The following is a 27,905-nucleotide window of genomic DNA, read 5'->3' as shown; positions in this document are numbered from 1 at the left end:
TGAGACGCCGCACGGTGGCGCAATGGAGGGGTGCCTTTTATTCCTTTCTGGAAAACATCAATGGGAACGGTGGATTTGCATGTCCGGTCGTCTGTGCCAATGGGCGCGTTGGGAAGGCTGGGCCAGCGGGTGGAGCCGGGAGAAGCAGCCCAGTAAGTGCACAGTCAACAAGCAAAGCATCCGATGTCGACCACAAAGCCTTGGCTTTGAACAATTCTCTTAATTCGTGCGTGCGTGCGTGCGTGTGTCTGTGTGTATGCGGGTGCGCGCAGCGGCCAGGTTAGATTGCAGCTCGTCTCCAGACGCCGCGTTGCTTCGCGTTGGGCGCGAATGACGGAGCTTTGGTGACATTTCGGCGTCCAGGCGTTTTCCGTGCGTGATCTCGTCGCGTCCCGCGTCCTGGATTTACGCAGCAGCAGCGCGGGGAGCCGAACATCCGTCGTCCTCTCGGGTGAGTTCACTGCTTTCCTGCTCGATCCCGTCCACGGCTCTGGCAGCCTGTGTAATGAATGAACCCCGGCCAAGACGCGCACATACGTCCACGTTGGTGCGCGGTCGTCGCGCTGTTCATTCCAGGGTAATTCTGACGTTTGGATGCGAGCACCCGCTCTCACGACGGGCCCGGTGCGGGAAATGAATGAAATGGGGGGGATTTACAGGCGTTTTCCATAAAGGAAAACTCACTTCCACCCACTCGGGCGTAAAACTGGCGTAAATATTCACGCCGAGCTGAACGCCCCGGCGGGGGGGTTGAATTAAAGCAAAGCTGTAACTTTGTGCTCCCACGATTGCTTCTTCTCGTAGTGCAGATTGTTACGTCATTGTCGGCGTGGGAAATGAGGTGACAGGATGTCGGTGGAGCTGATTATTATTGGCTGGATTTTCTGTGGGACTCGCAACTTTGGGTTCGGCGGTCTGCGGCTGACTGGAGCTCACGTCAGCCAACTTGTGCAGGCTCGCTCCTGGGGAGGGAAACGGCATCTTGCTCGGCCTGCTTCAGCTCCCTTTGATGCCAGACACAAATGCGAGGCGTCATGGAAAATGGGGGCAACATAACTAGTGGAACCCCCCCCCCCTAACGCGCACACCTATGGCTGCCTGGACACGGGCACACGCCTTCGTCTGCTCCTCCATTGTCTACAAAACTCCATCTGTTCCATGACATTACATTCCTCAGACAGCCCGTCATGCTGTTTGGGGGTGGTCTTTCCTGACCCACACACACACACACACACACTCTTCCTGTATTAAAAAGAGTAGGTGGAGGTTAAATGTTCCTCAACCTCTTGCCTTGGACCGTCTGCACAGCCAGTTCCTGGGCCCGGCTGCAGGCTGGTGGGACGGCCGGGTCCTGTTGGGACGGTCTGGTCCTGTTGGGACGGTCTGGTCCTGTTGGGACGGTCTGGTCCTGTTGGGACGGCCGGGTCCTGTTCGGACGGCCGGGTCCTGTTGGGACGGCCGGGTCCTGTTGGACTGTGTCCTTGCGTCAGAAGAGGGTGAAGTCATGCAACTGTTTTATGATTTACAATAAAAGGTGTAAAAGAGTTTCATTTTCCTCAGGCTAAGAGTAAGTTTTGAGGGACCTGGAGGTGGGGATGAGCATCTGGAGATGATCTCTGGGAGCTCCTGGCACCGTGGCCGTGATAGCGACACACATTTACTCCCAAAGACACTCTTCTGTGTTTGCTTTTGTGTTTGAGACTCGTAAGTGTGTGTGCGTGTGTGATCACCAAGTAATATGATATGTGAGTTATTTGCTCACATTCTTACACTGAACACACACAATTGCGCGCACACACGTTCTCCATCTTGCCATCCCAGACCGTTTCCTCTCTGATTGCTGCGTTAGGACTTGGCTGTCACACACACATGGGGAGGGGGTCGATGCAGCTGACGCCACAATGCAGCGCGGATCAAAGGTCATCAGGCGGCCAATCCGGTTGCGGTCTGTGCTGGCTGGTGCTGGAGGAGGGCGTCTCCCCCCTTTGTGCTCGTCAGGGTGGGTCTGCTAAACAAGCAGCTCTGCTTCCAGGCCTGGTCCTGGTCCTGGTCCTGCTCGTGGTCTACGCCACGTTCCCCTGACCAGACTTGTCCTGTCTACTCCTGCTCTTGTTTTGGTTCATGATTAGATTTTTGGTTTGTTAGAAACTTCAAAGCGCTTCTGATGAAAGAAGCTTATTGATCATATTTGAGGACGCATGTTGATCTGCTGCTAATGTGCCTCAGTGAGTCGGTGTGTGTTCTAAACCATCTAAACCCCAGGAATGACTGCACGGTTCCATTAGGCCTGCTGGCAGTGGGCTTAATTAAAGGAATAGTAAACATTAATGAGATTTAAAGTACTTACTGAAGGCTGAGGAGAAGAGAAAAAGACAAGAAGAAGAGAGAAAAGTGGGAGGAGCCAACAGACGGGCCTTGTTTGCACGTCACCGTCTTTAGTAACTCGGCGTCATCGGATGTGATCATGTCAGGACCTGTGATCTCCAAGCATCTGTCCTCATCCGAGCCGTGTCCTCTGGCTCATGCTGTGCACGCACCGTGCATGTGCTGAGGCCACGCTTGCCGAGGGAACATTTCGGGTCTTATCCGTGCACATTTGAATCTGCTGTAAATTTAGCTGATATGGATTATGAAGACGGGAGACGGGCTTAATGCTTGTCTCGTGGGCAGGCAGTGCATGTGTGTGTGCCCGTGTGTGTGCCCGTGTGTGTCTGCCAGCCTGTGTCAGCAGTTTATTTCTCTGCTCCGCTGGCATCTTCCTCAAAAGCTAACAAGGAAAGTGGGACTGGGACTCGCTCGTGGCAGCTAATTACTGTCACGTTGAGCTGTGAGGGCCGTATTCTAGTGTCATTGGTGGTTTGATTGATTGATTTACTGCTGAAGGGTTTCAGCCCTCCTATAAACACAGCTTTGATGCTAACACCTGTCTATTAGTTTTCAATGAACACGTTCATTGTTTTAGGAAAATGAAAGCAAAAGCAACTTTCACAGCCGTAGTTTAATCCCTATTACAGGGGGGTGAGAGGACGCCACTGCGGCTCGCCTCATGCTTGCAACAGCGAAGGTGCCACGCTAGCGCCCGGCTTTATCTCTGTTTACTGGCGCTGTGACTCACGGTTGCTATGGCAGGAACTCTGACAGCAACACAGCTGATTAAGAGCATCTGACTCCGCATGACTGTACTCCGCTCTTCCCCTTCTGCCCACGTCACATCTCTTCTCTTCTGCTCGGCGCTGCCGTCTTTATATTTACCTTTTGTCAGGATCGGTTTCCATCTTCCCGTCCTGTTTTCTGTTTCTCTCCTCTCTCATTTCCACGTTGTGCTTCTGTTCTCAGCTCTGACGAGATGCTTCCGTTCCTCCCCTGCTTGCTCCCTCTCCTACATGCTCTCCTCCCAGTCTCATCATCCTTCTGGTATCTTTCCATGTTAGCCAGCTGCTCACCAGATGTGGCCCTCACTTCCCAGCTGTTAGCATGGTACCACTTGAGAGAGCTCAAATGGAAACGACCCGTAATGAGAGGAAAGGTGTCGCGATCCTCGCAGCACACCTGAGAACATGGCCGCACTCAGGAAAACAGGAAAGAACAATTGCAAAATTAGTGAAATCCTGTTGAAGGAAGCTGTTAATCCCAACTATGTTTCTCTGCCTGAAGGGAATGTCACCATCAAACATTCCAAAAAAACAGGAATAAGAATTAATAATTACCGGTAATTGCTGGATCCAGATCGTCCAAACTGGTTTTCACACAACAGCAAGCAGCTTTTTTCTGTCAGCGCAGGAGCGACGTCGTGGACGTGAAGAAGGCCGAGGAGCCGAAGGTGTCCCATTTTGTTAGAACGCCGCGTTGGAAGGAGGAACGGCCACGTGGATCCTTGATAGCCGGGGCATTTAGAGCGGGCATTTTCCTGTCACAGCTGCTCACAAGCTGTGAGGCAAATCCTCTCTGAAAAGGGCAACAGAACGCAGCGTCGTGATGGATTGGAAGTCATTTCTCCAGAACTTTGCCCCGCACATTACAGCCATTAGCCACGGCCTGATCTGCCAACAATTCCCCTTAACGCTTGATTTTATTATTTTTCCTAAAATGCCTTTTAACCTCTTTGTGTTTCTGTCAGCTCTGTCTCACTAACACGCCGTCTGTCTTTTATTCTCGGCTCTTACTCATCTGTGTTTTCTCCTTTAAAACATCAGTTTCGACATCTAGCTCAGTTTCCGCTCGACACTTTGTTTCTTCCCTGAAATAGTCACTGCCTGCTCATTCCCAGAGGAACAGACCTGCCTTTGTTTGTCTGCACTGTAGGAAGACCAGTGGCCGGTCCGCCCAGGGAGCCCGGCAGGGAATTAGTGGATGGCTGCAGATATCCAGTCACACAATATACCTGCGATTCAGCCAATCAGATGCAGCCATTCGCGTCTCTGGAGGCCCGAAAAGGCACCTTAAACAATGAAAATCAGCGTGATGGAAAAAACATGGAAAACAATAGAATGGGACACTTTGGAAGTGATAAACTATCCTGATATTTGGGATAAATTTAGCTTAGATGTTAGCTGGGCTAACTCCAAGATCGGATCGTTACACAGCAGTCGGATCCCGTTGAAGGAAGGATCCAGTCAGGCTGCCGCCTTTTATTGGACGAGACTTCGTGATCCTCCGGCTCCAGCAAGTTCTACGAGGAGATCAATAGGAAGACCTCGGACAGCCTTTGTGCACGCAGCGTGCACTCTTCAGGTCAGAGAGGCCGAGGGCGACAGTGAGGAAATGCTTTGACATAACAGCAACAGGGTGGCGTGATGAGCCCAGGGCCACGCCCTCTTTCTGCCACCCTGTAACGCCACGTGAAACCGGTCCGGTGAGGCCGTCTCACTCTCCATCTCCTTCCATTTGAGATTTCTAAGAACGATTATTGTTCTGCAGCAGAGCTGGACGACATCCTGGAGTTGGGCTGCGTGAGCCGTGTGTGCACGTGTGAGTGCTGGCGAGACCCTGTGCGTCGGTGTGTGCGTCGGTGTGTGTGTCGGTGTGTGTGTGTGTGTCGGTGTGTGTGTCGGTGTGCGTCTGTGCTGTAGGGCTGCTGCCCTCCCCTGTCTGAGATCTGGAGCTCATACTTGGGTGAAGTGCACGTTTTGCTGCATCGTGCACGCTGATCGCTTATCTGACAGTCATGGGATGAATCCCCCCATGACAAGGCTCCGGCTATAAACCTCAACATATTACATTTATCCTAATATGCATGTATGATTTAAAGGACACGCACGTGTGTGTGCACGGATGTGTGTGTGTGACATTAGCATGTTTGCAGGGTGTGTACATCCACAGCCCCATTATGCCTCATTTGACTCTGCTGTGCACTCATTTCCTCCAACGTGCGCCTTCAGTTTGTAACCCGTAACGCTGAAGTGTGTGAGTGTGTGTGTGTGTGTGTGTGTGTGTGTGTGTGTGTGTGTGTGTGTGTGTGGTGTGTGTGTGTGTGTGTGTGTGTGTGTGTGTGTGTGTGTGTGTCTAGCTCTATGTAGGTCTGCATTATCTAATGCAATCTGTCTCCATCTAATATTCACACTGTTCACCCTGAAGGAGGGGAGAAGGGGGGGGGGTATGCCAGTAAAGAGGAGCCTTCCTGGATGTCTCATGACTCTAAAGAGAGTTGGACCCAAAACACACACACACACACAGACACGCACATGCGCACACACACACACACCACACACACACACACTCTGAGGAGAGGCAACCTGTCTGTAAATGAGTTCATTATTCGACTACATTACTGAGGTTTTACGTTTTCTGGACTCTTCCAACACAGACAGGATGATGGAGGGTTTGATGATGAAGGAAAATGATGACGAAGGATGAGAAAAGGCTCCATTTATTATTAAATTAAACTCGCTCCGACTTCATTGACTCTGCATATTTTCCCGTCCTTATTTCCTTCTTTTCTTTCATTTTCTGACTTATTTTTTTAATCTCGTCTGTGTCTTGAAACATGATAAGAGAGTTTTGCTCAGTCGTTCTGGTGGTTTAACTTAATTAATTAATATTGTGACTCAGCACTATTGTAGTGATGCTGCCTGTACCACACAAGCCCCCCCTGCTGTCCGCTTCCATGTGGGTCCTAATGCTGGAGACAGTAACTGTGGCCCAACACGAGACGCTGTCGCCTAAATAAACGTCGTTGTTCTTTTGAGTCAATTCAAACGCCTCCATCATTTTGCCATAACTGGGCGAGGTTTTAACGGCCCCACGGTCGGGTGAGACGCTTCCATTTGGACGCGTCCGTGCGCTGTGAGTCACTGCTGGGACTCTGGGCCTTCCATGGACCCTGTCTGGGGGTGTGACGTCAGCGGAGCCCTGTCGGAGGACGGGTAATAATAGTTTCACGTCTTCGGGGATTTTGTTTTGGGCGTGGTGCAGCATCTGAACACTGTCACGGAGGCAGCGCCCCTCCTACTGACAGATGGTCGTGTGTGTGTGTGTGTGTGTGTGTGTGTGTGTGTTTCTGCCCACATTGGGTGTAGATTTTTGGTCCGGTGGGGGAGGAGAGCTGGAGTCTGGAGAGGAAGAGGAGGTGGAGAGATGTGGAGGGGTCAGCAGAGGCACAGCTGAGGAGACCCCCCCCCCCCAGCCAGCAGCAGCCTGCCTGGCTGCCTGTCTTCTCTTTCTGTCCTGTATAAGCCCTCCCAGACCCCCCCGTCCCCCGTACCCCTGCAGATTCATCCCAGCTGTTCCAAGCTTTCTGATCTCCTCCCTATTCTGCACCTTGACCCCCCAAGGAAACAGAAAACACACACACACACACACACACACACACACACACACACACACACACACACGTGCGCTGCTGCTGAGGCCCTGCATCAAATGGCAGCTGCACAGATGCTTCCAGAGTTGCTGTGAGGAAATAATAAATGTGGAGACTATTTTGGTATCAGGGAGATAATGGAATCATTGCTTCATGAGATCTGGAACGGATTCAATTTGTAGCATTTGCGGGGGGGGGGGGGGTGATGAGTCTTTTCTATATTACAGCTAAACATTAGACAGTGGTGGTCGCTGCACGAAGGTGCTTGGTTCTAACAATCATTGGGGAGGTTACCTGGGCATTAATCAGGCCTATTGTTTAACATTCTTTATTGAGGGTCAGGGTTATGTTATGGTTGATGTTTAGATGGTGTCTGCTGAGGAGAAAACTAACGAACAAGGCATTAATGACCTAAACCAAAATTCTACCTGAAAGCACCCGGAACGACGGTGAAATTGTGTCCAATTAGCTGCTAAATGGCTCCTGGCTCCAGTTTAAAATGTGTGTCGGTTCTAATCAGCTAATCAATTGTAATCAGATTTAGGTTGGATTCCCCATTAAAGTCGAGCCTACGTTCTAATCTGTAGAAGATTTCAAAAGTTCAACGCCAGATTTCTACGTCGGGCACAAATCTACTATAATTACTCATAATCAAATCAGATGCCTGAAGTCAACGAGCTTTCGTCTCATTATCCCAGGAATGAAGGGACTCTGCTCCGCTATGAGGTTCCCTCATTAATCTTTAATGGTCACACGTAAAATGTGGCAGGCTTTAATGCTGAGTCAGCGCTCGTATGCAGCATCGTTAGCTAATGGGCTGAAACGTGTTTTACTCTTGAATCCTGTGATTAGAAATTAGACGAGTTAATGATAAATGAATCAGCTCAACAGCTACACACAGCTCGGAGGGGAGACGGGAGCCTCCTGTTTGCTGGAAATACTCAATTTTTGGCTGTTTTGCTTCCTCCAATCCTGCTAGGCCAGATCTGAACTGGCCACCCAGATCGCACCACGCCACCCCTGGGTGCTGGGCGCCACACCCCCTCTCTCTGCCTATTGTTCCCTCGATGACAAGGCCCACGTGCCCCCCTATTCAGCATCCTGGCGGGGGGTAGGCGGGCTCTTTGTCTGGCTGCCATTGTCCCAGACGCACGCTTCTATGTGACGGACACACGTGCTGTCAAAAGAGAAAGGGAGCGGGGAAGGAGGGGCCACCGCTGGCCATTATTCTGGCGGGGGCGGCGGTGAAAAGGCGAGACGCGCTGGCCATCTGTGGTGCGTGTCTGTAATCGGTAGTGACGAGGGGCTCAATGCACACACACATGCGCGCGCACACACACTTCTCGGTTTCTAAAAGAGTCCCTCTCTTTTGTTTTGGGAATTTTCTGAGGCCATGATGCCCATTGAGGCGGCTTCACGCCGCTTCCGATGGCTGCCTGTGTTCTGAAGTGGAGAGAGGGGGGCACGTGTCAAACGGGCTGTGGACGGGGGGTTTCAGGCAGGACGGGGCTGTTGGGAGGGGGACATGGTCTGGACAGCCGTCCATTTATCCCTCCTGCGTCCCGGGCCTATTTTCTGACCTCATCACCTCTGCGTTGTTTACCCTGCAGCTTCCCCATCGCCCTGCACTTCCTCTTTAGGGGGTTAGCCCATGGTCTCGCACTGTGCCCCCCCCCCCCCCCCATCTGAAATATGAGACAACTGTCCCGGCTTGTTGGACAGAGGATGACTTGTGTTCGTCTACTTCCTTGCTTTTCCTTCCCTTCATTCTTCTCTCCGTTTTCCATCGAAAGCCTTGATCTTCCCATGATGGACTGGCTGCAGCTGCAAACACTCTTCAGCAGCAGAACAACTCACTCCTGCAGAAATCCACCCACCTTCTGTTCACGTGTCTCACCCTTTCCCTGGAATAATGTTGTCTTGAACAATAATGGATTTTTGAGTGAAATCTTTGGCGCTGGTGGAGCTTTTTTCTTCTGCCGAGAATGATCTCCCACCTGGACAGAACATCCATCCACGTGCATCATATTAGTCTGTGGGAGGAGGAATCGCTGCAAGACTTCGTCCTGCTGGCGAGAACCAGCCAGTTGACAGGACTGGCCGGGGTTAGGGTTAATCTCTCTGGTGAGTTTCTGTGTGAAACACTTTTATTGGCCACTATCAGAGAGTCAAGTCATTAAACTCAACAGCAGCATCACAGTAAAGCTCCACCAGAGAGACACAAACTGTTCCAACTCCGGTTTCATGAGCAGCAAGTATGTCTGATGTGTTTTAAAATTTAAAATCATCAAAAAGATGAGTAAAAAGGCAACTAAATAATGCAAAATAGGAGTGGAAAAAGCAGTGGATCCCTAACCTGATCCCTAACAGGCAGATTTAGTTCAGATGTGACTGTAGGACAAGAAACTCCTGAGCTGAGCAGTCGGTGATGAAGCCTGTGGTAAAAGCTCGCTGGTTTCAGCCGTCTAGTTACCCTGCACACACACACACACACACTCTCTCACACACACACATCAGCAGAAATCTTCCTCTGATCTGACAGGGGGTCAGAGGTCAAAGAAGGCAGCCTGACACACACACACGCAGCGGCAGCTAACCTAACACGGTGTCAGTCTGGTGCTGTCCAGCAGAGGCGCTGTTGCACCGGCTATCATTACCTCCTCTCCCTTCTCTTTTCTTCTGCTCTTGTTTTGTAGCGTTTTGAAGCATTTTCCCTTCAACACTTCGATGCTGCTGCGTTCAACTTCCCTACTATAAATAAAGCTTTTGCTACCTGCAGATTATACTGACATCAGAGCATAAATACTGCATATTTAAGTAAAAATCAACAAAATTTAAACCCTGAACCACGTAATTCTATAACTTTCATAGCTTTTCTGTCATGTGTTTCTCTCTGTTGCTGGAACCTTCTGGCTCGTTACATTTCTTGCTCCACCCCTGGAATAAAACATCCTGCATGTGGTATGTACGTGCTCTGGGTTTGTTGGCCATGATCGGCGTTCCCGCTGGTGATCGGGAGGCTGGATTCTACATTTCATTTGTTTTCTATCTGCACCTACATCTTTCCCTCCAACCCAGCCCACAGAAAAAGACTTATGCCATCGGTTGCCATGGGATCTGGTTGCCATGCAGAGACACTTTCCACATCGTCTTCCTCGTGTGTCGACTATAGCATCACGACTATGGTAGGAATGTAATATGTGGATGGAGACGGACCTGGCTTCCTGTTGGCCTGGAACCTTCACACACCTGAAAACGCACTCCCTCCATCCATCGCCTATAATCGATGAGGATCTGTCGGGAACTACTGGGCGTCTGTTGCTCTGTGGCGACGGCTAAGTCTGGAATAATGGAGATGTCCAACTATGGCAGGTCATTGAGGATGAAGGGAGGCGGCTTCAGGAGAGAGGAGGAAAAAGAGCTGTATTGACCAGCGGGGGGATCGATGGGAAGCCTGTCAGGGTCAGTCTGGATCCGTCACACCTCACCATTAGACAACTCGTGCACGAGAATGCACGAGTCCAGGCACGGAGGGCTGCAGCGGCCTCGCTCAGGCTGCTGATCAATACGTATCAGCTGCTCTTATTCACACCGTCTATAGTAGATGAAAACACTCCCCAGCGCCCCCTAGTGTTGGGCTGTAGTTTCATTGTCCCCGTAGTTCCATGTTTTGTTCCCAGTGAGATAAAGCGGCTTTGACGTTACTCGCTCGGATAAACTGTGACGTAAGAGAGAATCAACGGTCGGCGTCCTCAGAAGGAGCCTGACTGGAGACACAGTCCCGTTTCCCTTTGCTCTCATGGTTTGCAGCCATTGTGGACACAGCAGTTTGTGCTCAATAACCTGCTTTTAGCCGCCAGCGCGTTCGTATATTGGTTATTTCTGACCCCAGTGGGCATCGTTTGTGGATATGAGGGAGCAGTTTTCAAATGAAAAATGTGCCGGGAGGCTCATTCATGCTGAGTGTGTCCCCCCCCACCTGGTTGGTGACATCACTGCGCTTCATAGCTGCAGCGGCTTTAATAGGCTCGTTTTATCCACAGACCGTTAACACATTAAGCGTTCACACAGCTGGCCTCTACTTTCCCAAAGTTAGCAGTGCGGGCTTCTCTCCTGCAGAGGAGTGAACTAGAACAGGAGGAGCAGGTGATGGCGACATGTTTCAGGAACACTTGTCACTGTATTGTCTCTTCTTTGCTGAAACTGTCCCCAAGGAGCAGCAGCTCCAGCTCCGTTCCCGTGGCCACGAAGACACGCCTTTCCTCATATCCTGACTCCGGTGCTGTCCGTCTTCATGCCGGGTCCGTTCCAACGCACCAGGATTTGCCCATTTGGTTGTGGTGCTGCAGCCTTCCCAGGCTCCCAAGGCCAGCGTGATGGATGGCAGTTGGAAGCTACACCTGGTTTGTCTTGAAGCCTTTTCTCAGAAGTCAACTGGCAGCTAACCCCCCCCCCCAACATGCTGTTCAGTCTTTGACACGTTTATGCTGTTCCAACATGTGCAGCGTGCTCATTACGGAGGTGTAGCCATGATTTATGAGGGCGTGTCTGTGTTTTAAAAATATTATTTATCACAGAAAAGGGGATGAATGACTGACTAAAATTTTCTTATTTTTCATTTGTTCTACACATGCTTTGGAGCCCCTCCCCATCCAAATGTGGGATTTCTGTTTGTTTTATCGCAGCATTCATGCCATGGAGGCCCAACTCTCCTGCACATGATCTAAAACTTAAAAATATGGAAGAATCATTGGACCTAATGTAGTGGTTAACCTTAAGGTCAGTCTTGAGTCCACAGTCTCACGTTCATATTAAAACATTCATTTCCAGCTTTTTTACCTAGAACGGAAACGTTTCCCCAGAAACCACCCGGCATTCCTTGGAAAATGAAGTGCAGCATCACTTTAGCATGTGTTTGGAACAGCAGCCCCGCTCCCCTCCACTAGTTGTATTTCCAGTCCATTCCCCTCCCCTCAGCCCCAGTTCCTGGCCTCTCCCCCAGTGCACTCCTGACCAGTTCACCCACAGCAGATGGAAACGGAGAATAACTGTGTCACCGCTGCTCAGGACTTGCCTAATAACCCCTCCCTTTTCCCCTCTGCTCCTCTCTTCCCGCTCTCTTCTTCCCGCACTTCCATGATTCGCAGCATTAAACATTGATTTGTGTTATTTGTGGAGCAGCTGCGTGTGTGTGCGTGTGCGTGTGCATGTGTGTGTGCGAGGACACTGTCCCAGACGCCCGTCCACGCGGGACACTTTGATTATGTTTTGGGTGCATCGCCGTCTGCGCCTCTGCAAACGTGTCAGGGCTTCTTTTTTCTGAGTTAATCCCTTAAGAAGAGGTGTGGTTCCCTTCCTCGCTCGCCCGCCCGCCCGCTCACTCGCTCACTCACAAGTGCGTTATCCTCGCACGCTCTCGCTCTCCTTCTGCTCCTGCTCTCATCGTTCGGGCTTTGCTGGTGTTGCCGTCTGAGGGACAGCATCGTCTCCGGCGTCTCCAGCTGAGATGGGTTCCTGCGGTGAGATGGGGGAGGCCATCGAGCTCAGGTTAGTGGAGCAAGGTGTGAACTTCGGGGTGAAGTCCTGCTCGTGCACGGCTGTCGGCTGCATCTGTCCCTGCAGCTCCTGGCGTTTCAGGAGTGGATTTTAATGTGAAACTGGGTCGATTGTTGCCGTAGCGACCGGCACCCTGCGTTGTTTTCCCACAGCCTTCCCTCGAGTTGAACCTGTTTGAGCAAAACGGAGATAGTCTTCATTTCTGGGGGTGTTTGTGGGGGGGGGGCAGGGGTTCATTGATGCTGCTGGCTGGTTACTGGCCTGGCTACAGCCAGAATCTTACCCGTCCCGCACCCACCAGCTCATAGAAGCTAATAGTCTTAGCAGCTGCTTTGGGCTCCACGTCCATATGGAATAGATTAAAGCAGCTAAATTATTGCAAGCGTGCCACACTTTTTTCATCCGTGGCGTCGGCGCTGACATGTTATTGTGCGCTCCAACAGCTCGTGCGCCACCTTCTCAGGCCTGTTCCATGTAAATTAATCTTTGCTCGATTGACCTTTTCATCTCTGTGCCCTTGTGAGTGTATGAGTGAGGAGGACAGCTCTCCGGTGTGGTTGATGAGTAAAAGGAGGACAGAGGAACGGCACCGGCTGCTCCGCAGGGAGCGCACGAGAGGAGGCGTGTGAAAGTGCACGTTAAGTGACAAAAGGGAAGATGGTCAAGTTTGCACGAGAAGGGCAAATTGATGTAAGACTCCTTTGTGGAGAGGATCACTTTCCTCCTTCCATTCCAGCAGAGGAAGCAGGAAATTACAACTTGTATTTGTAACATGTTACAGCCGAAGGAACGGGGGGGGTCATTTTATGGCTTAATTCTAAGGTTTTATTTGCCACGATTGAAAAGCTGATGACCGACCTGGCTCAGCTGCCGTCTGTGGGAAGGAAACAGGAGATAACAGCCAGTTCCTTACAAGTACGGACACGCGCGGTGTTCTGCCAAATGATAAGAGGCTACGCAATAGAAACCTACTGACACAAGGTGCAAGACATCTTCTTAATCCATTTCATTTGATGGGTTAGTTGGATTTTCATTACATCAACATCAGGGTGCACGTGGCTGGGCTGGCGGGGGAGGTGCAGGCAAACGCAGCATGACGATATGATACGGCAGCATATCGACTAGACTGTTCTACTTCACGCATCGATTGACTGTGGTCGGATAAGCCTCCGCTCCTACTTTTCCCGACCCAGTTACGCATGCCCACGTGCACACGGCTGAGCGCAGGAGCTTTTACTGGACCGTCTACACTCCTATGTTAAGCTGCCTCTGTTGTAACCGACGGAAACGATTAAGAAACGCACACAACCAACATCTCCACAGAATAAAAATGAGAGTGCACGTACATGTATGCATGCATGCGCTCATTCAACAGTCTCCTCCAGACTTAACTTGGATGGGAGGGAAATGAAATAGTGGCAGGAGGGATAGTGACAAAGCACTGTGATAAGCCTGGAGGAAGAGGATAATAGACGGAGCTGTGTGTGTGTGTGTGTGTCCGGGACACAGAACATTTTAATTGCAGGATGTTTTCTCTGGCAGGCAGCCTCATCTGTCGTCCTCCTGAATCTGTCCTGAGCGGCTGAGTCGGGCCTACCTGAGCGACGGCCGCTGTGCCTCTAAACAGACTTTATGCTTCTTTTCACTCGTTTGCTTGAATATCTTGAATAAATCTCAGCAAATTTACTGTGACGCGGCTCCGTCGGACCTCAGAATTAAAGGTGGCATCTCTCCTTCGATAACTGTTTTGCTTTTCTCCAATAAAAGGAGCAGGAAAAAGCCGTGATGTTTGTTAGTGAGTTTAGGATAGGAGCGTTCCTCATCACAGAGTGGGCGGAAGGAGAAACAGGCCACAAATACACAACTCAGGAAAGTCCTGGCTGGATTTAAACCTGCCTGCCTGTTTAGAAATGATCCAACTTTACATGAGTATTATTCTTTAAATTAAGCTGTGGCACCAGATGTGACTGAGCTCAGACTCAAACGCATCACAAATGAGGTCCGAAGGCGTCTGAGCCAAGTTTGAGTTTCAGAGGCATCGCAGAAAAATGGCACTTGTGCTTCAGTCCGAGCCAGCACGCAGTGCGCACGCAGTGTGCACGCAGTGTGCACGGGGTCTGGATGCAGTGTGCACACAGTGTGCACGCAGTGTGCACGCAGTGTGGACGCAGTGTGCACGGGGTCTGGACGCAGTGTGCACGGGGTCTGGACGCAGTGTGCACGGGGTCTGGACGCCTGCCGTCTGACCTTGAGGTTTCCCAGCTCGACACTAATTAGAAGCCAAATATGACAAAACATCAGTGTTTTCTCACTGGATACAGAAATCAGCAGTATTGGTTAAGTAAAGGATGCACGCACACACGCACACACACACACACACATGCACGTCAGATGGTCCTTGAGTGCCAGGATGCCCTCGCATTCGTCTGCCAGTCGCCCACATCTGCACTAAACATCTGTGACCTTTTGAACTGAACGTCATATTTCTGACGTGCGGTGAGGGGACGCCGTGGCCGGCGGCCGGGAGTCGGCACCATCGCCGGGGCGCAGACGTGTGAGCTGCCGGGTGTCGGGATGGAACGCCTCTTCCACGGAGGCCTTCCAGAATGATGGGATGTGACGCTCACTGACGCTGAATATTGATCATTATTGTCTGCTGCTGTTATCTCCATCATATAGTTTCATAGGACGAGCGACAGTAGTAATGTAGGTTGGGTCCCTCAGAGACACATCGGTACCACGGTTGTGCTTCCCAACCCTCCTCCCAGCGACTCCTCGTGCAGTCTGGATCCTTGGTCTTTGCCGTCTGCAGCTTCTGTTGCGCCCGCGGCTGTTTGTGTTTCAGGCGAGACGGCGCTGGTGCAGGCTGCACATTCCTGCTGTCGCCCTGCTTCTCCTGCCTCCGTGGGAATCGCCGAACGGCTTCTGAATGTTGCGTTTCTGCTTGTGAGTTGGGGAGTCTGATCAGGTTACACTTGTGTGTGTGTTTTAGCTTTTTCCCGAAGCGAAGCGAAGCAGCCGGCAACAAAGCTGATGTGAAAATAACGTTTCAATAACCTTCCTCAAAACTTTCCAGTGTTCCAGCTTCTGTAAAAGCTCAAAGCAGCTGAACACACAGGAACCAAGGCTGAGGCTCAGACTGTTAGAGCCTGACATGGAAGTGAGGGTAGAGCGGGACTGAAACGGCCCCACAACAGTCGTGTTGCAGTGTTTCACACACTCACTCACTCACTCACTCACTCACACACTCACACACTCACACACTCACTCACTCACTCACTCACACACTCACACTCACTCACTCACACACTCACACACTCACTCACACACTCACTCACTCACTCACTCACTCACTCACTCACTCACTCACCCACCCACCCAGGGAGGGAGAGAAGCTGACCATAATGAATCCAAGGCCGTCCTGGGTCAGGCTTCAGCATAAGCACTATGTTGCAGCCCTGTGTTTTTTAATCATCCCCCCCGACGTGCACGCGCGCGTGCACAAGCGCACACAGACATGCACACACCTGCTGCTTGTGTAATTGTGAGTTACTGAGAGTGGAGAACAGGATGAATAGGATGATGGTAAATGCCAGCGTCCCAGTCCAGGTCATTTAGTGTCAGTTTAAGTCTGGAGGGCCCCAAAACTGGGTCAGTGTGTGTGTGTGTGTGTCGGTGTGTGTGTGTGTGTGTGTGTGTGTGTGTGTGTGTGTGTGTGTGTGCGTGTGTGTGTGTGTGTGTGTGTGTACTTACAATGCATCAGTATCTGTTGCTTCTTATTTACCTTTTATTTTACCACACAGCTGTTATATTATGTGACACATGTTAAAAGTTTAACGTAGAGCAGGAACCAACGTTTCCATGACAACGAACCTCTGGCGCGGACCTCTAACTCTGTTATCCATTAACAATCTTTATTTGTGGTCAGAGCCACATGAAAAAGCGGATTCTCGGGAAAGCAACAGCCTGGTTCCACTTCCTGTAACATTTAAACAACTGCGAACAGCTAACACACACTCTGTGTGTGTGTGTGTGGTGTGTGTGTGTGTGGTGTGTGTGTGTGTGTGTGTGTGTGTGTGTCGAGGATTCCACCTGTATCCTCGTCTACAGGTGGAATCCTCGGTGTGGGGGGGGATGAGCTGCTTGCTTTAGGTTTAGGTCATTACAGGAAGTCCAGTTGGATCTCCTTGATTCCCTAATCGGAATCAGCCAGTAATCTGCCCCCACACTCAACTGGATCCTGGAACACAAGACGTGTTGGATCAGTTTGGGTGTGTCAGTGTGTGGGGAAAACGTGCGGCGGACTCGTTTCCTTCCGCGTTGGCCAAATCTTCTCGCGCGGTTCTTCGATCTTAAATCCATTTGCTTTATTTCTGAGGATCGCGGACACCTTCGGGAATGTTTTACCGATACCGATACCGATACTTTTACAGAGAAAAGAGAAGTAAAAACAGTTAAAGAGTGGAAGGAATGAGCGAAGGTTTCACACACGTTGTCTCCCCGACGCTGCTCATCCTGGTGCATGATGGGAAATATCTGTGGCTTGGCCCCGGGCCCCGTTGGTGTCGCCCCGCGTGGGTTCATGACGTGAGCGCGACTTTGTTTCGGTCATTGATTTATAGATTTCAGCTGATGTTTTCCATCCTCGCTCGCCTGCGTAGCTCCCCGCCCCTCGCAGCTGGTTCCCGTTGAGGGTGAGGTCGTGTGAGACGCGTCCAAATGTCTCCGCCTCCAGGCGCCGCTCCATCGGCGAGCAGTTCTGGACATTTCACGCTGCCGAGCGTAAAAAGCAGCTGTTCATTGGTTTGGATTTTATTTTAAATCCAAATCTAACTTTGTAGGAGTAAAATATTTTTCCATTTTCCTCTGGTTTTCTCTCTATTTTCATCTTTTCGTCCTGATTGTGGCGTCTCTCCTGGCGTTAGGGATGGCGTTGACCAAGGGCCCCCCCCCCGATGACCCAGAGTCCCCCCCCCCGTTGACCAAGGCCCCCCCCCCTGATGACCCAGAGTTCCCCCCCCCCGATGACCAAGGGCCCCCCCCCCATGACCAAGGGTTCCCCCACATTTTCAAATTTAGATCGTCTCCTCTTCGTCAACTTGGTACTTTCGGATGTTTCAAGCGATGAGCCGCAGGATTATCCTGCCAAAGTGTTTCCCACATTCAGTCACGTTTCCTGACGCGTCCCTCCCTCCGTCCAGATGACTTCATCCACTCTGCCTTTGATGTTTTCTATCAAGCTGCTTTGTTCCTTTATATGTCTGTTTTTGATCCCCTGATCCAGTTTTTGACCAGTTACAGGACGTTCCTTTTCTCTCACTGCCTTGTCATTTGTGTTCTACAACTTCTCCCTTTACCAGCTAGCTTTCACCACACACACACACACACACACACCACACACACACACACACACACACACTTGCACCTGCTGCAGTACTGTCAGGTCATTTGGCCGTCCTCCCAGAAATGACTCTCCCGGCCTAAAGTGTGTGTGTGTGTGTGTGTGTGTGTGTGTGTGTGTGTGTGTGTGTGTGTGTGTGTGCGCTCTTCTGGGGGAGGGGGCACGCCCAACATGCCAGAAATGGCTAAAGACACCCGAGCTGCAGTGTGAATGTTCTGCATTACGCTCATCTTAGTGCCTGTATGAGACCCAGCAGGTCTGAGTGCCGACGCTTCCGGGACGTCGGACTTTTCCCACCCATTAGCGTCAACGCAGCACTTATGGGAAGTGATGTGACCCGGGAGGACACGTATAAGACCGGACCTGCCTGTTGCAGAGCAGAGATGGGCGCTTGCATCCAGCATATGGACCACAGCTTACAGATGGACGTCTCATATCTTCACTGTAATATTTGTGTGATTTCACACCCTGCTGTAATCAGGATGGGAAACCATGGAGCCACCAGATGGTGAGAGCGCGAGATTATAGTCCGAGCAGTTCAACCGAAGGCGCTTCTGTGGTGGCAGTGAGTTTTTATGAAGGGGAAGTTTAAGGGAAACACCCCAGGAGTTACAAAGAGATATTTATTCAGAGGCAATTCAAGGAAATTCAGGGAGCTAATTGAAACTCTGAGCGCTGGCGATACATTTAATTAATTTAGGCTCTACAAGAGGAGAAAATGTTTTTTCATTGTGCTCCAAATCTTTGTTTTGGGGAGGAGAAAGTGGTGGAATGAAAACAGTAATTACGGTTTTTATGCAGGTCATGTTTGGATGGTGTCACATTTTCTTTCTGCTGGGGAATTAGCATCGCTAAACAGGCCGGTGGGCTGAATGTCCTAATTAAGCAGCGCTGTGATTACGGAGCGCCTGTGCTGGGATGAATGGATGTTCGCCTGTGTGGGTGTGGAGTGGTTACAGAGATGAAAGCAGGTCCTGCTTTGTGCCTCTCAGCCTTCTTAACTGCGTGACCTCCCCTCTGAATTAGCATTGTGCACTTACCCCAGATGGCTTTGACTTGATGAGATCAACTAAATCAAATATGTCCAAGTTGTCTTAGAATCCTGTAAGAAACATGACTGCAGTTTACCAAAAATGGGATATTCCTAAATCAGAGTTTTACATGTGTGTCTGCACTCACCCCTGAAGCACTTCCTGTGTCCACAGTACCAGGGAGCACGTGACCCCGGAGATGAATAAGCTTCGCCAGAGTCTGAGGAGGAAGAAGCCCACCTACGTGCCGGAGGCCAGCAGACCACACCAGTGGCAGGCTGACGAGGAGGCCGTGCGCAAGGGCAAATGCAACTTCCCCGTCCGAGTGAGTATCAGAATGTTCACAAATGGTGGCGAGGGGAGCGGAGGGTCCTCGGTCCAAGCCGGGACCCCTTCAGAGGTACCGAGAGCAGGGCGCCGACCCCAAACGCTCCCACTGGGCCCTGCGGAGAGCTGGCGACCCATCCTGGGCCGGACCGGCCTTTGCCCACGTGTGGTCCAAAACAATAACCAGCTTTGATTCCGTCCTCCCTTCTGTCCCGGCAGTACCTGGGCCTGGTGGAGGTGGAGGAGTCCAGAGGCATGCACGTGTGCGAGGACGCCGTGAAGAAGCTTAAAGTGGTGAGTGAGCCACATCGAGGGTTGGGGTTAGTAGTGAGCACACCTCCATCTCTCCCTTCACCCCCGCTGGGTCTCACTGCAGACGTGCACGTCGGTCTCGTGTCCGTGGGAGCGTGTTCGGCCCAACAGAGCAGGACGTTGCATCTGACCCCAGAGTAGCCATATTCACACAGGGCGCATGTGACGAGAGCGGCCAGACCATAAGTTTCGCCCACTTTCTCGCTAGCTTTGAAGTCACACCAAAGAGGGCTCTTTGATCTCTTCCATCACTCCTTTCATTCCAGCCACATTCAGCTCTTTCTTTTAAAACAGTCAGTCAGCATCTTTCTCTCATCCTGCCCTCTGCACATTTATGCAGAAAAGTGCCCCCACACACACACGTGCACACACACGTGCACACGCCCGTGCCCTCTCCCTACGGGTGTTTATGGGCTGCACCGTGCTGCTGGGTCGTCCTTCCACCACCTCATCTAACGATCCCTTTACGGATCTGTAATTATCCCAACGCCCGCTTTAAATCCTACTTTAACGTGCAGTTCAGGTCCACTGATGCTACTTTTCTGTCTGCAGAGCGGGAAAAAGACGGTGAAAGCGGTGTTGTGGGTTTCAGCGGATGGACTCCGGGTTGTGGACGACAAAACGAAGGTAGCGACTCGTTTCCTGTTTCCAGTTTCAGCAACAGCAACTTTTTGGAGGCAAATATTGAACTTTTGCTCCGTTATGAGATGCAGTTTGTGATGATTAGATGCTACATTATAAAAAAATGTAGATTCAGAATTAGATTTAGTCAAAGTTTCTGACATCCAGATGCAACTTATCACATATTTGATTCATTATTTGATTGATTATTTAATTTTTCTGGCTATCCTACAAACGTTGGCCTATAAAAGGTCGGCCATGAGCGCTAAGGTCCCCTCAAGGATCCCGTTGACGTTGCCCGTCTGCTCCAGTCCTCCTCCTGCCCTCCACATTAAACTCTCTTGTCTAGATATTTTTAACTATTTAATATCAGTAGATTAAACTTGGTTTAAGCCCGTCGATCATGATCTGGGGAACAATAATCATCTGTTCTTTTTGAAAATCTTTATTCTTCACTCAACATTTTGCTCATTTTGCTACTCGTCAGCAGCAAGAAATCTGCGCTCACCCCCCAAAATAGCGGCTTACACATATTTTTGGAATAACCAGCTGTTTACGATGGACGAGGGCCATAAATGGGAAATACCACTTTACTGTTTATTAGCTGAAGAAGTCAAAGAGCGGAAGAAGACGGAAGCAAAAGGAGGCAGATAAATAGAAATAATAAAAATAATAAAAGCTGCATAAAAACCTAAAAAAAGAAACAACTGTGGCACCGGAAAAGCAAACGGGGCACAAGGAGGAAACACAAAGGAATCTTTAGAACCTTGTGAGACTTCCCCTCACACTAAAGCCAATTCTAGCCTACACACACACACACACACACACACACACACACACACACACACACACACACACACACACACACACACACACACACGGCCTCCGCTCAGCCTGGATGAACCAGCATCCAGACCCTGTTCACAGCCATTTTGTCGTCAGTGTTCACTAGTGTGAATCTTCCGTGCTTCACGTAGTTGAGCCGCTTCACCGTCCCCTAGAAAAATGATTAAAAACGGAGGAGATTTCTGTCCCCCCCCCCCCCCCCCCCCCCCCCCAATGGGCCCTCACTGAGTGGACCAGTATTCTTCCAACCTCCTTTTCCCTTCTTCCCTCCTTTTCCCTTCTTTTCCCTCCTTCCCTCCTTCTTCCCTTCTTTTCCCTCCTTCCCTCCTTCTTCCCTCCTTCCCTCCTCTTCCCTTCTTTTCCCTTCTTCCCTCCTTTCCCTCCTTTTCCCTTCTTTTCCCTCCTTTTCCGTCCTCGTCCGTCGCCGTCTTTGGAAGACGTGGACCGAAGAGCTGTTGGAGTCTGTGAGCTGGAATTCTGCCTTCTCCTTCTCATCTCTTGGTTTCCTTCTGTTCTCTCAGAGTCGGAGAGGTGAGCCAGGGCCCCTTAACGTACACAAAGAAAGAGAAGGGCCCCTCTTAGCTTCCCGTGTAGCGACCAAAGCCCCAGACACAGGCTGAATAAGCCTCTTATAGGACGGGGGAGCAATGGGGACAACATGGTGGAGGTGAAAGTGGATCACTTTTATTCCCTGCTTGGTGATGAATGTGTCACAGGTTGTCGTGAATTAAAGGAGCTTCAGGACATCGTGTCAACATCGCGGTGTGTTCAGAATGAAACTGCTAATAAGTTGAGAGACAGACGTTCCACTCAGTGTGGAGGGTGTTTTTGGTCTTTAAGTCCTTTTCCTGAACTTTTGTGTCAAATCAACTGATGGTGCCGATGCTTGAGGCATCGTTAAGACTCATGCATCTACTGCTGGTCTCCTAGGACCTGATCGTGGACCAGACCATAGAGAAGGTGTCCTTCTGTGCCCCCGACCGTAACTATGACAAAGCCTTCTCCTACATCTGCCGGGACGGGACGACCAGACGGTGGATGTGCCACTGCTTCATGGCGCTGAAGGACTCGGTGAGGGGGGGGGCAATCTCCCTTTTATCTGCTGCTCATCTTTAGTTTTCCTGATAGAGTTGAAGTGAAGACCCATAGTTTTATACCAAAACAGGCCGGTGGTGGGGGCAACAGGTTGGTGCTGCCTCCATTTGACCTTGAGATGAATGTGTAGTTCTGTAACGCAGCGCCTCCATGGTGCATTAGGGTTTCAGCCCCATGGAGGCCTCATCGGCTTAGACGGTGGGTTGGATTATTAATGTGGACGGGATTAGACAGCGGCAGGGTTATCCCACCATCTCTGCCCCCCCCCCCCCCATCTGAAACAGCTCCCATGCAGCAGACATGAGTGTCAATCAAAGTGATGGGGTGAAAGGAGAAAGAATCATTTCCTTGGGTTGTAGCGCAGCATCGCACCTGGAGTCCAGGCCTGCCTGACGCCCCTGTTTTACCCCCCCCCCCCAGGGAGAGAGGCTGAGCCATGCCGTTGGCTGTGCCTTCGCCGCCTGTCTGGAGAGGAAGCAGCGCAGGGAGAAGGAGTGCGGCGTGACGGCCTCGTTTGACGCCAGCCGCACCTCCTTCGTTCGTGAGGGCTCCTTCCGGGGCAACTCCACCTGCAGCCAGCAGGGGGGCAGCAGCGAGAGGGACGAGATCCTGCCCAACAAGAAGAAAGGTAGCAGGAGGTTGCTCTGGTTGCTTTGATGAGGCAGCAACTATGCCAACTATGCGCTCGTTCTCTCTTGCAGACCCACCCTCTGCCATCCCAGCCCTCCCACCTGGCACCGCCTCCCCCCCAGAGGGGGCGGCATCCCCGATGGAGCGGCCAGAACCCGGCGGGCCTCACGCCATCCCCCGCCGGCACGCGCCCATCGAGCAACTGGTACGTCAGGGCTCGTTCCGGGGGTTTCCAGCCCTGAGCCAGAAGAACTCCCCCTTCAAGAGGCAGCTGTCGCTCCGTCTTAACGACCTGCCGTCGACGCTGCAGCGGAAAACTGCCGACTTCCAGGCCAAGAACGCCGGTGAGTTAACGGCCCACGCGTCAGATCCAAACCGGCGAGAGATGCGACCTGCTGACCTTCGTCAGGGGTGTTTATTAGGCCACGGTGGAAATGATTAGCACCGACCGCTCCACATTTTTATGTATTAATGTTAAATCAAGTGGATCTAACGTGTGAGGCCCCGGGATCGGGTCCAGCTGAGAGCCTGGTTCTAGACGAGTGGGAAGGTGCCCCGTCCCGCCCTATTTACCTTTGTCTCCGTCTCCCCCTCAAATGTGGCGCATGAGGTTCAGATGCAGCCCAACGTGAACACCCGTGTTCTCCTGATCAGAACCAGCAGCAGCACCGAGGCCGCTGAGCTCCTGTGACTCTCTGAACAACGTCTGTATTGATTCAGTCTGTCAGCGTTTCTGCTTCACCTTCAGCAAACCCTCTGCTGGTCCTTAAAGCAGCCACTGAGACACACACACACACCACACACACACACACACACACACACACACACACACACACACAGGCAGGGCTTTTCAGCTCTGAGAAGCTAACAATAGCATTCAGGAAGAGGGGCTCCAATACTGGATCTGCAGTATAACTCATCCTGCCGCTTTAGATACGTGTGTTAATCGTCCAAAATCATTTAAAACCAACTTGACGCCATCTGTAATGATTGTTATATATTAATATTATGGGATGTTGCCGAGGAGCAGGGACCCAGAGACGAGCTCTGTTTAGATCTGATGTCTGCTTTAAGGCTTATTTACTGTCAGACGGGAGCGTTGTGGCTCTTAATCCCTCGCCGCTTCGATCGGTTGCATCTGGTTTGAGAACATGGATGAGCTCAGACAAATTCCCTGTGCGTGCACAAGGCTGCGACTCTACAGGCCGAAAATATGGAGGCAGGAATGCAAAGTAAGCCTCTAAGAATGTTGTGTGGTAGCAGTAATATCAGCCTCATCTTGGGTTTATGGGTCAGCAGTGATGCCATCAAAGTCACGCGCTCCATTTTCTCTCTGATGCTAACGGGGTCTGTTATAAATATGAATAAACATTATTTGTCTTTTTTCTCCGTCCCTCCACTCATTTCTCCCTCTCTCTGGTTCTCTCTCTCTCTCTGGTTCTCTCTATCCCTCCCTCCCTCTCTCTGGTTCTCTCCCTGCCTCCCAACTTTGGATCCATTTTGTGCTCCTACCAGATATGGACATGGGGCTGCCTGGGGACGGAGATGGCAGCATCAACGCTCTGTGCTGCCAGATCAACACCTCCTTCACGAAGCCATCAGATGAGCTCTTCTCCAACGCCTCTCTGTCTGTAAACGGCCCTCCGGCGTGCACAGTGCCGCCTATCCTGCCACGACCACCTGCTCCAATGCAAGGTACAGATTTGTTTAGGTTTTTAAGTCCTGGGTATAAACCGTAGATAAAGAAGAGCAATCTGAGAGCTCTCCAGTGCACCCTCTACAGGAAGATCCTATCATTTACACTGTACAAATGAGTAATATTAGTTCTAAATGTTGTAAGAGCTATTTTCACTCTGCATCCCCACAGCGACCTCTTCCTGGGTGCAGTCCGACTCTCCGCTCCACTCTCCTCCTCCAGTTTCTGCTGCAATGCAGATGCAGAGCGGACACAGGCGCACACCCTCTGAGGCTGAGAGATGGCTGGAAGAGGTGTCCAAGGCTGTCAAGGCTCAGCAGACCCCACCCTCAGGCCCCGCCATCCCCACCATCCCAGGACCGCCCTCTATGACAAGTCAGCTTGTGACCAGTCAGTCTACCTCTGTGTCCTCTGTCCCACTGCCCGTTGGTGCCTCCAAACCCCTCGTTCCCTCACCAGCCCCGTTGCCCATCCCACCCATGCCCATATCATCTGTTCCTCTGATCCCTGGTCCTCCAGTGTCAGGCCCCCCTATCTCCCTACCTTCCATGTCCATACCTACAATGACTGGTCCAAGCATGTCCAGAGCTCCCATGATTCAAGCCTCCCTGCCTCCAGGTTCCCTTCCCAGTTCCATGCAGCCCTTCCCCTTGGCTTTTGAACCCACTCCAGCCCCTGTTGGAATGTTCTCCGGGCCGCCTGTCCAACCGGCGTTTGTTCCTATGCAGGCCTACATGCCGGGCCTGGCCAGCAGTATGACCTATCCAAACGCCAGCGTGCCTGTGGTCGGCATCACGCCGTCGCAAATGGTGGCTAATGCCTTCTGCACGGCGACAGGCTCGTCAGGCACAGCTGGAGGAATGGGCTCATCTGGGGTTGGTGCAAAAGTCGGGCCTCTCGGAGCAGTTGGGCAGCACCAAGTTCAGTCGGGACCTGGCGGGAACTCTGGGGGGTTTTCGTCGCCGCCGTTTCTTTCCACACCCCCTTTATCAGCAGGCATCAACGGCCTCCCACCAAACAGCGGCATCCTGATGGACCTCCAGAACGGGACCTCCATCACTGGTGCAAACAGCGGCGGCGGCGGCGCGTGGCCCCCCGAGGGCAGCCAGCTGACCGCTATGGTGGCCTGCGAGTCCCAGGAAGATGATCGTTTCGAGGCAAAATGGGCGGCATTAGAGGTCAAATCAGCACCTCAGCAGCCTGGAAGTAACACAATAACCACGACGGCAAACCCGTTTTCCAACACCCTCCAAAAGACCTTTGAAATTGAGCTTTGAGCTGGAGTCGTCCCCCTGAAGCTGGAGCGGAAACAGCGCACCCGCAGGCTGGGAAACCTGGATGTTTCGTTCCAGCATCCCTGCAAAGAACCCAGCGTGGGCGCTGGGGGCTCCGGGGCCGCCCGGCACCGTGCAGCAGCTCTCTGGGGATGAATATAAGGATCTTGGTTGCTTTCTTTACCCTCCAGTGAGAGCTTGGGAGGAATCTGTCATTCTGCCGGGCCGCTCCCGCTGCAGCCGCTGGACTAAATGCTTCCAGCCCACCTGCTGTCCACCGCTCCTCCTTGCTTTATTTTGGTTTACCGCTCTGGCTTAGACCCCCCCCCCCCCTCCCCCAGGATGTGCTGTATGTGCCTCCCCAAGGACACGACGGTCTCAGCTCCATTCCTGCCGCCTGCAGAAGAGAAGAAGAGAATTGTTCCAGCTTTGCTGCTGCTGATTTTGACTGAGCGCAGCTGAAGTCTGAACTGGCAGAGAGACCAACTGAAAGTAGAGATTTATGGCCAAATTTATTTTATTTATTGCATTTCTTTCTTAAAAAAATATTTTAACAAGTCATATATTCTTAAAGATGAAATTTTAAGCTGCGTTTTCCATCTGTCGGACCGGACTGAGAATCTAAAGGTAGCAGTTGAGAAACGGCTAACAACGACCGGCTAGCAACGCCGGTGTGTAGTGCAAAATATAAGACAGTAAATGTATATATAGCATGTTTCTTAGCCTTCACTTATAATACACTCCAGTCCCAGAGAGGCTGATTAATGCAAATGTGGCTTCACTTGGGCTCTGCAGCCCGTTTCTCCTGCTAAACGCTCCCTTCACAAGCTCTCGGGACATGAAACATGGCTCCAGTCCACCCGTCTGTCTGTCCAGAGAAACACGGACGGCTCCACAACACTGTGCCACCATCCGCTACGTTCCAATATCAATAACGCGTTAATACTCTCACAGGCTCTGACCCCTTCAACGGTGTGACTGTGTCTTCTGCTCTGTTTGGATGAATCGGACTTCACATATGATGGAACTGAGAGGTGAAAATAGGAGAGGGCCAGGAGCAGAAACAAGGGTGGCAGAAGGAGTACGGATTATGGGATGTGGTTGCCAAAGAGACGTACAGAACACTGGTAGGTGTGAGGCTGGACACGTGAACACGGAGTTGTTGGGGTTTATTTTTACAAACTGAGATTGAGGAAGTCTAAAGAGGGAAAGATGAGGTGTGAAAGGAGTGTGTGTGTGTGTGTGTGTGTCTCAGTGTGTGTGTGTCTCAGTGTGTGTGTGTGTAACGTCTTTGTCACATTGCCGACAGCCTCAGCACGGCTGCTGCAGCTTCCAGTCTCCAGGCGGCCACGTCATTGCAGTGTCATGTTCCTCACAAGCTTAATTGATGCTTTGTGTTAATGTTATTTGAGCCTCATGGACATTTTCTTCCTTTTATGTGAAATCATACACGTATTCTAGGTTTCCAGCTCTGATTTAGATGTTCTTTACCTGTAAACTCTGTAATGAAGCCACTGATGCTGCTCGTGTGGTCCACGTATGGACGGCCATCCCGTTGGGGTCCCGCCCGTTACCCCCGTGGAGTTTAATGACATCACCACGTCCCTTCCTGTGGCAGCGGTCCAACCTGAGGAGAAACCTGAGGTTTAAAAGGCCTCGCTCTACTTTATATCTTCACGAGTCCTCCCAGGGTTTTTGTTCATGCATCATTAATTCATCCCAAGCAAACGAATCCAAACTGTCTTGGAGAGACGCTCGACTCTTGTACGCTCGCCCTCCGAGGTCAAACAAAATGATTCCATGTGTAGGTTCATTGTGTTCAAGGCAAACTGAATGACCTCATCAACTTGATTGTAAAACCATAGTTTAGTGATGGTAACAAAACAGCAGTGGAATTTATTTTTAATCTTTATTTACTGAATTTTTGTATTTAAGCCTACATATTTGTATTGTAATTACACTGTACAAAAGATAAATAAAGTAATATAATATTAGTCCTTCTGGCAGCTTGTTTCTGCTGCCCCCTGGTGTCCATTTTACTGACTTTTCTGAAATCAAATTATTGTTTAAATGAAGCCCAACAAACGGATGTGACGTAGTTGCAGCTCGAGTCCCATGGCGCTTGAGTCCCATGGCGCTCGAGTCCCATGGCGCTCGAGCCCGATGGCGCTCGAGTCCCATGGCGCTCGAGTCCCATGGCGCTCTCCTCTAGTTGGCTGGCCGGGCGGCGCGGCGGTGCCACCGCAACTCGGGTCACTAATGTGACCAGACAAGGCTGCTTTTCTTCTAAAGGGTCACACACACACACACACACACA

General features: G+C 51.2%; 2 protein-coding genes across 6 annotated transcripts in view; one reads left to right on the top strand and one right to left on the bottom strand.

The window, feature by feature from the left end:
• LOC130535291 (proteasome subunit alpha type-6-like) overlaps nt 1-8,180 on the bottom strand; it is a 46,877-nt gene extending 38,697 nt beyond the window's left edge. The window contains exon 1 of the mRNA XM_057050270.1: nt 8,176-8,180. The gene's annotated coding sequence lies outside the window, so the exon portion shown is untranslated. The remainder of the gene's footprint in view (nt 1-8,175) is intronic.
• On the top strand, nt 128-27,582 carry numbl (NUMB like endocytic adaptor protein). Of its 5 annotated transcripts, XM_057050252.1 has the most exons (10): nt 165-451; nt 11,014-11,202; nt 18,962-19,112; nt 19,334-19,408; nt 19,979-20,053; nt 21,824-21,964; nt 22,409-22,616; nt 22,690-22,962; nt 24,134-24,313; nt 24,486-27,582. In XM_057050252.1, the coding sequence occupies exons 2-10, from the start codon at nt 11,180-11,182 to the stop codon at nt 25,589-25,591; spliced, it is 2,232 nt and encodes a 743-aa protein (XP_056906232.1). In that variant the 5' UTR covers nt 165-451; nt 11,014-11,179; the 3' UTR covers nt 25,592-27,582. The 5 variants fall into 5 exon arrangements, with proteins under 5 accessions (XP_056906230.1, XP_056906232.1, XP_056906233.1 ...); XM_057050250.1 differs by lacking the exons at nt 165-451; nt 11,014-11,202 and adding an exon at nt 128-152; XM_057050253.1 differs by lacking the exon at nt 11,014-11,202.
• The last annotated feature ends 323 nt before the right edge of the window (nt 27,583-27,905 follow it).

This window comes from Takifugu flavidus, chromosome 12, assembly GCF_003711565.1.
Source record: "Takifugu flavidus isolate HTHZ2018 chromosome 12, ASM371156v2, whole genome shotgun sequence".
Taxonomy (NCBI): domain Eukaryota; kingdom Metazoa; phylum Chordata; class Actinopteri; order Tetraodontiformes; family Tetraodontidae; genus Takifugu; species Takifugu flavidus.
This window is presented reverse-complemented; position numbering and strand designations above follow the sequence as displayed.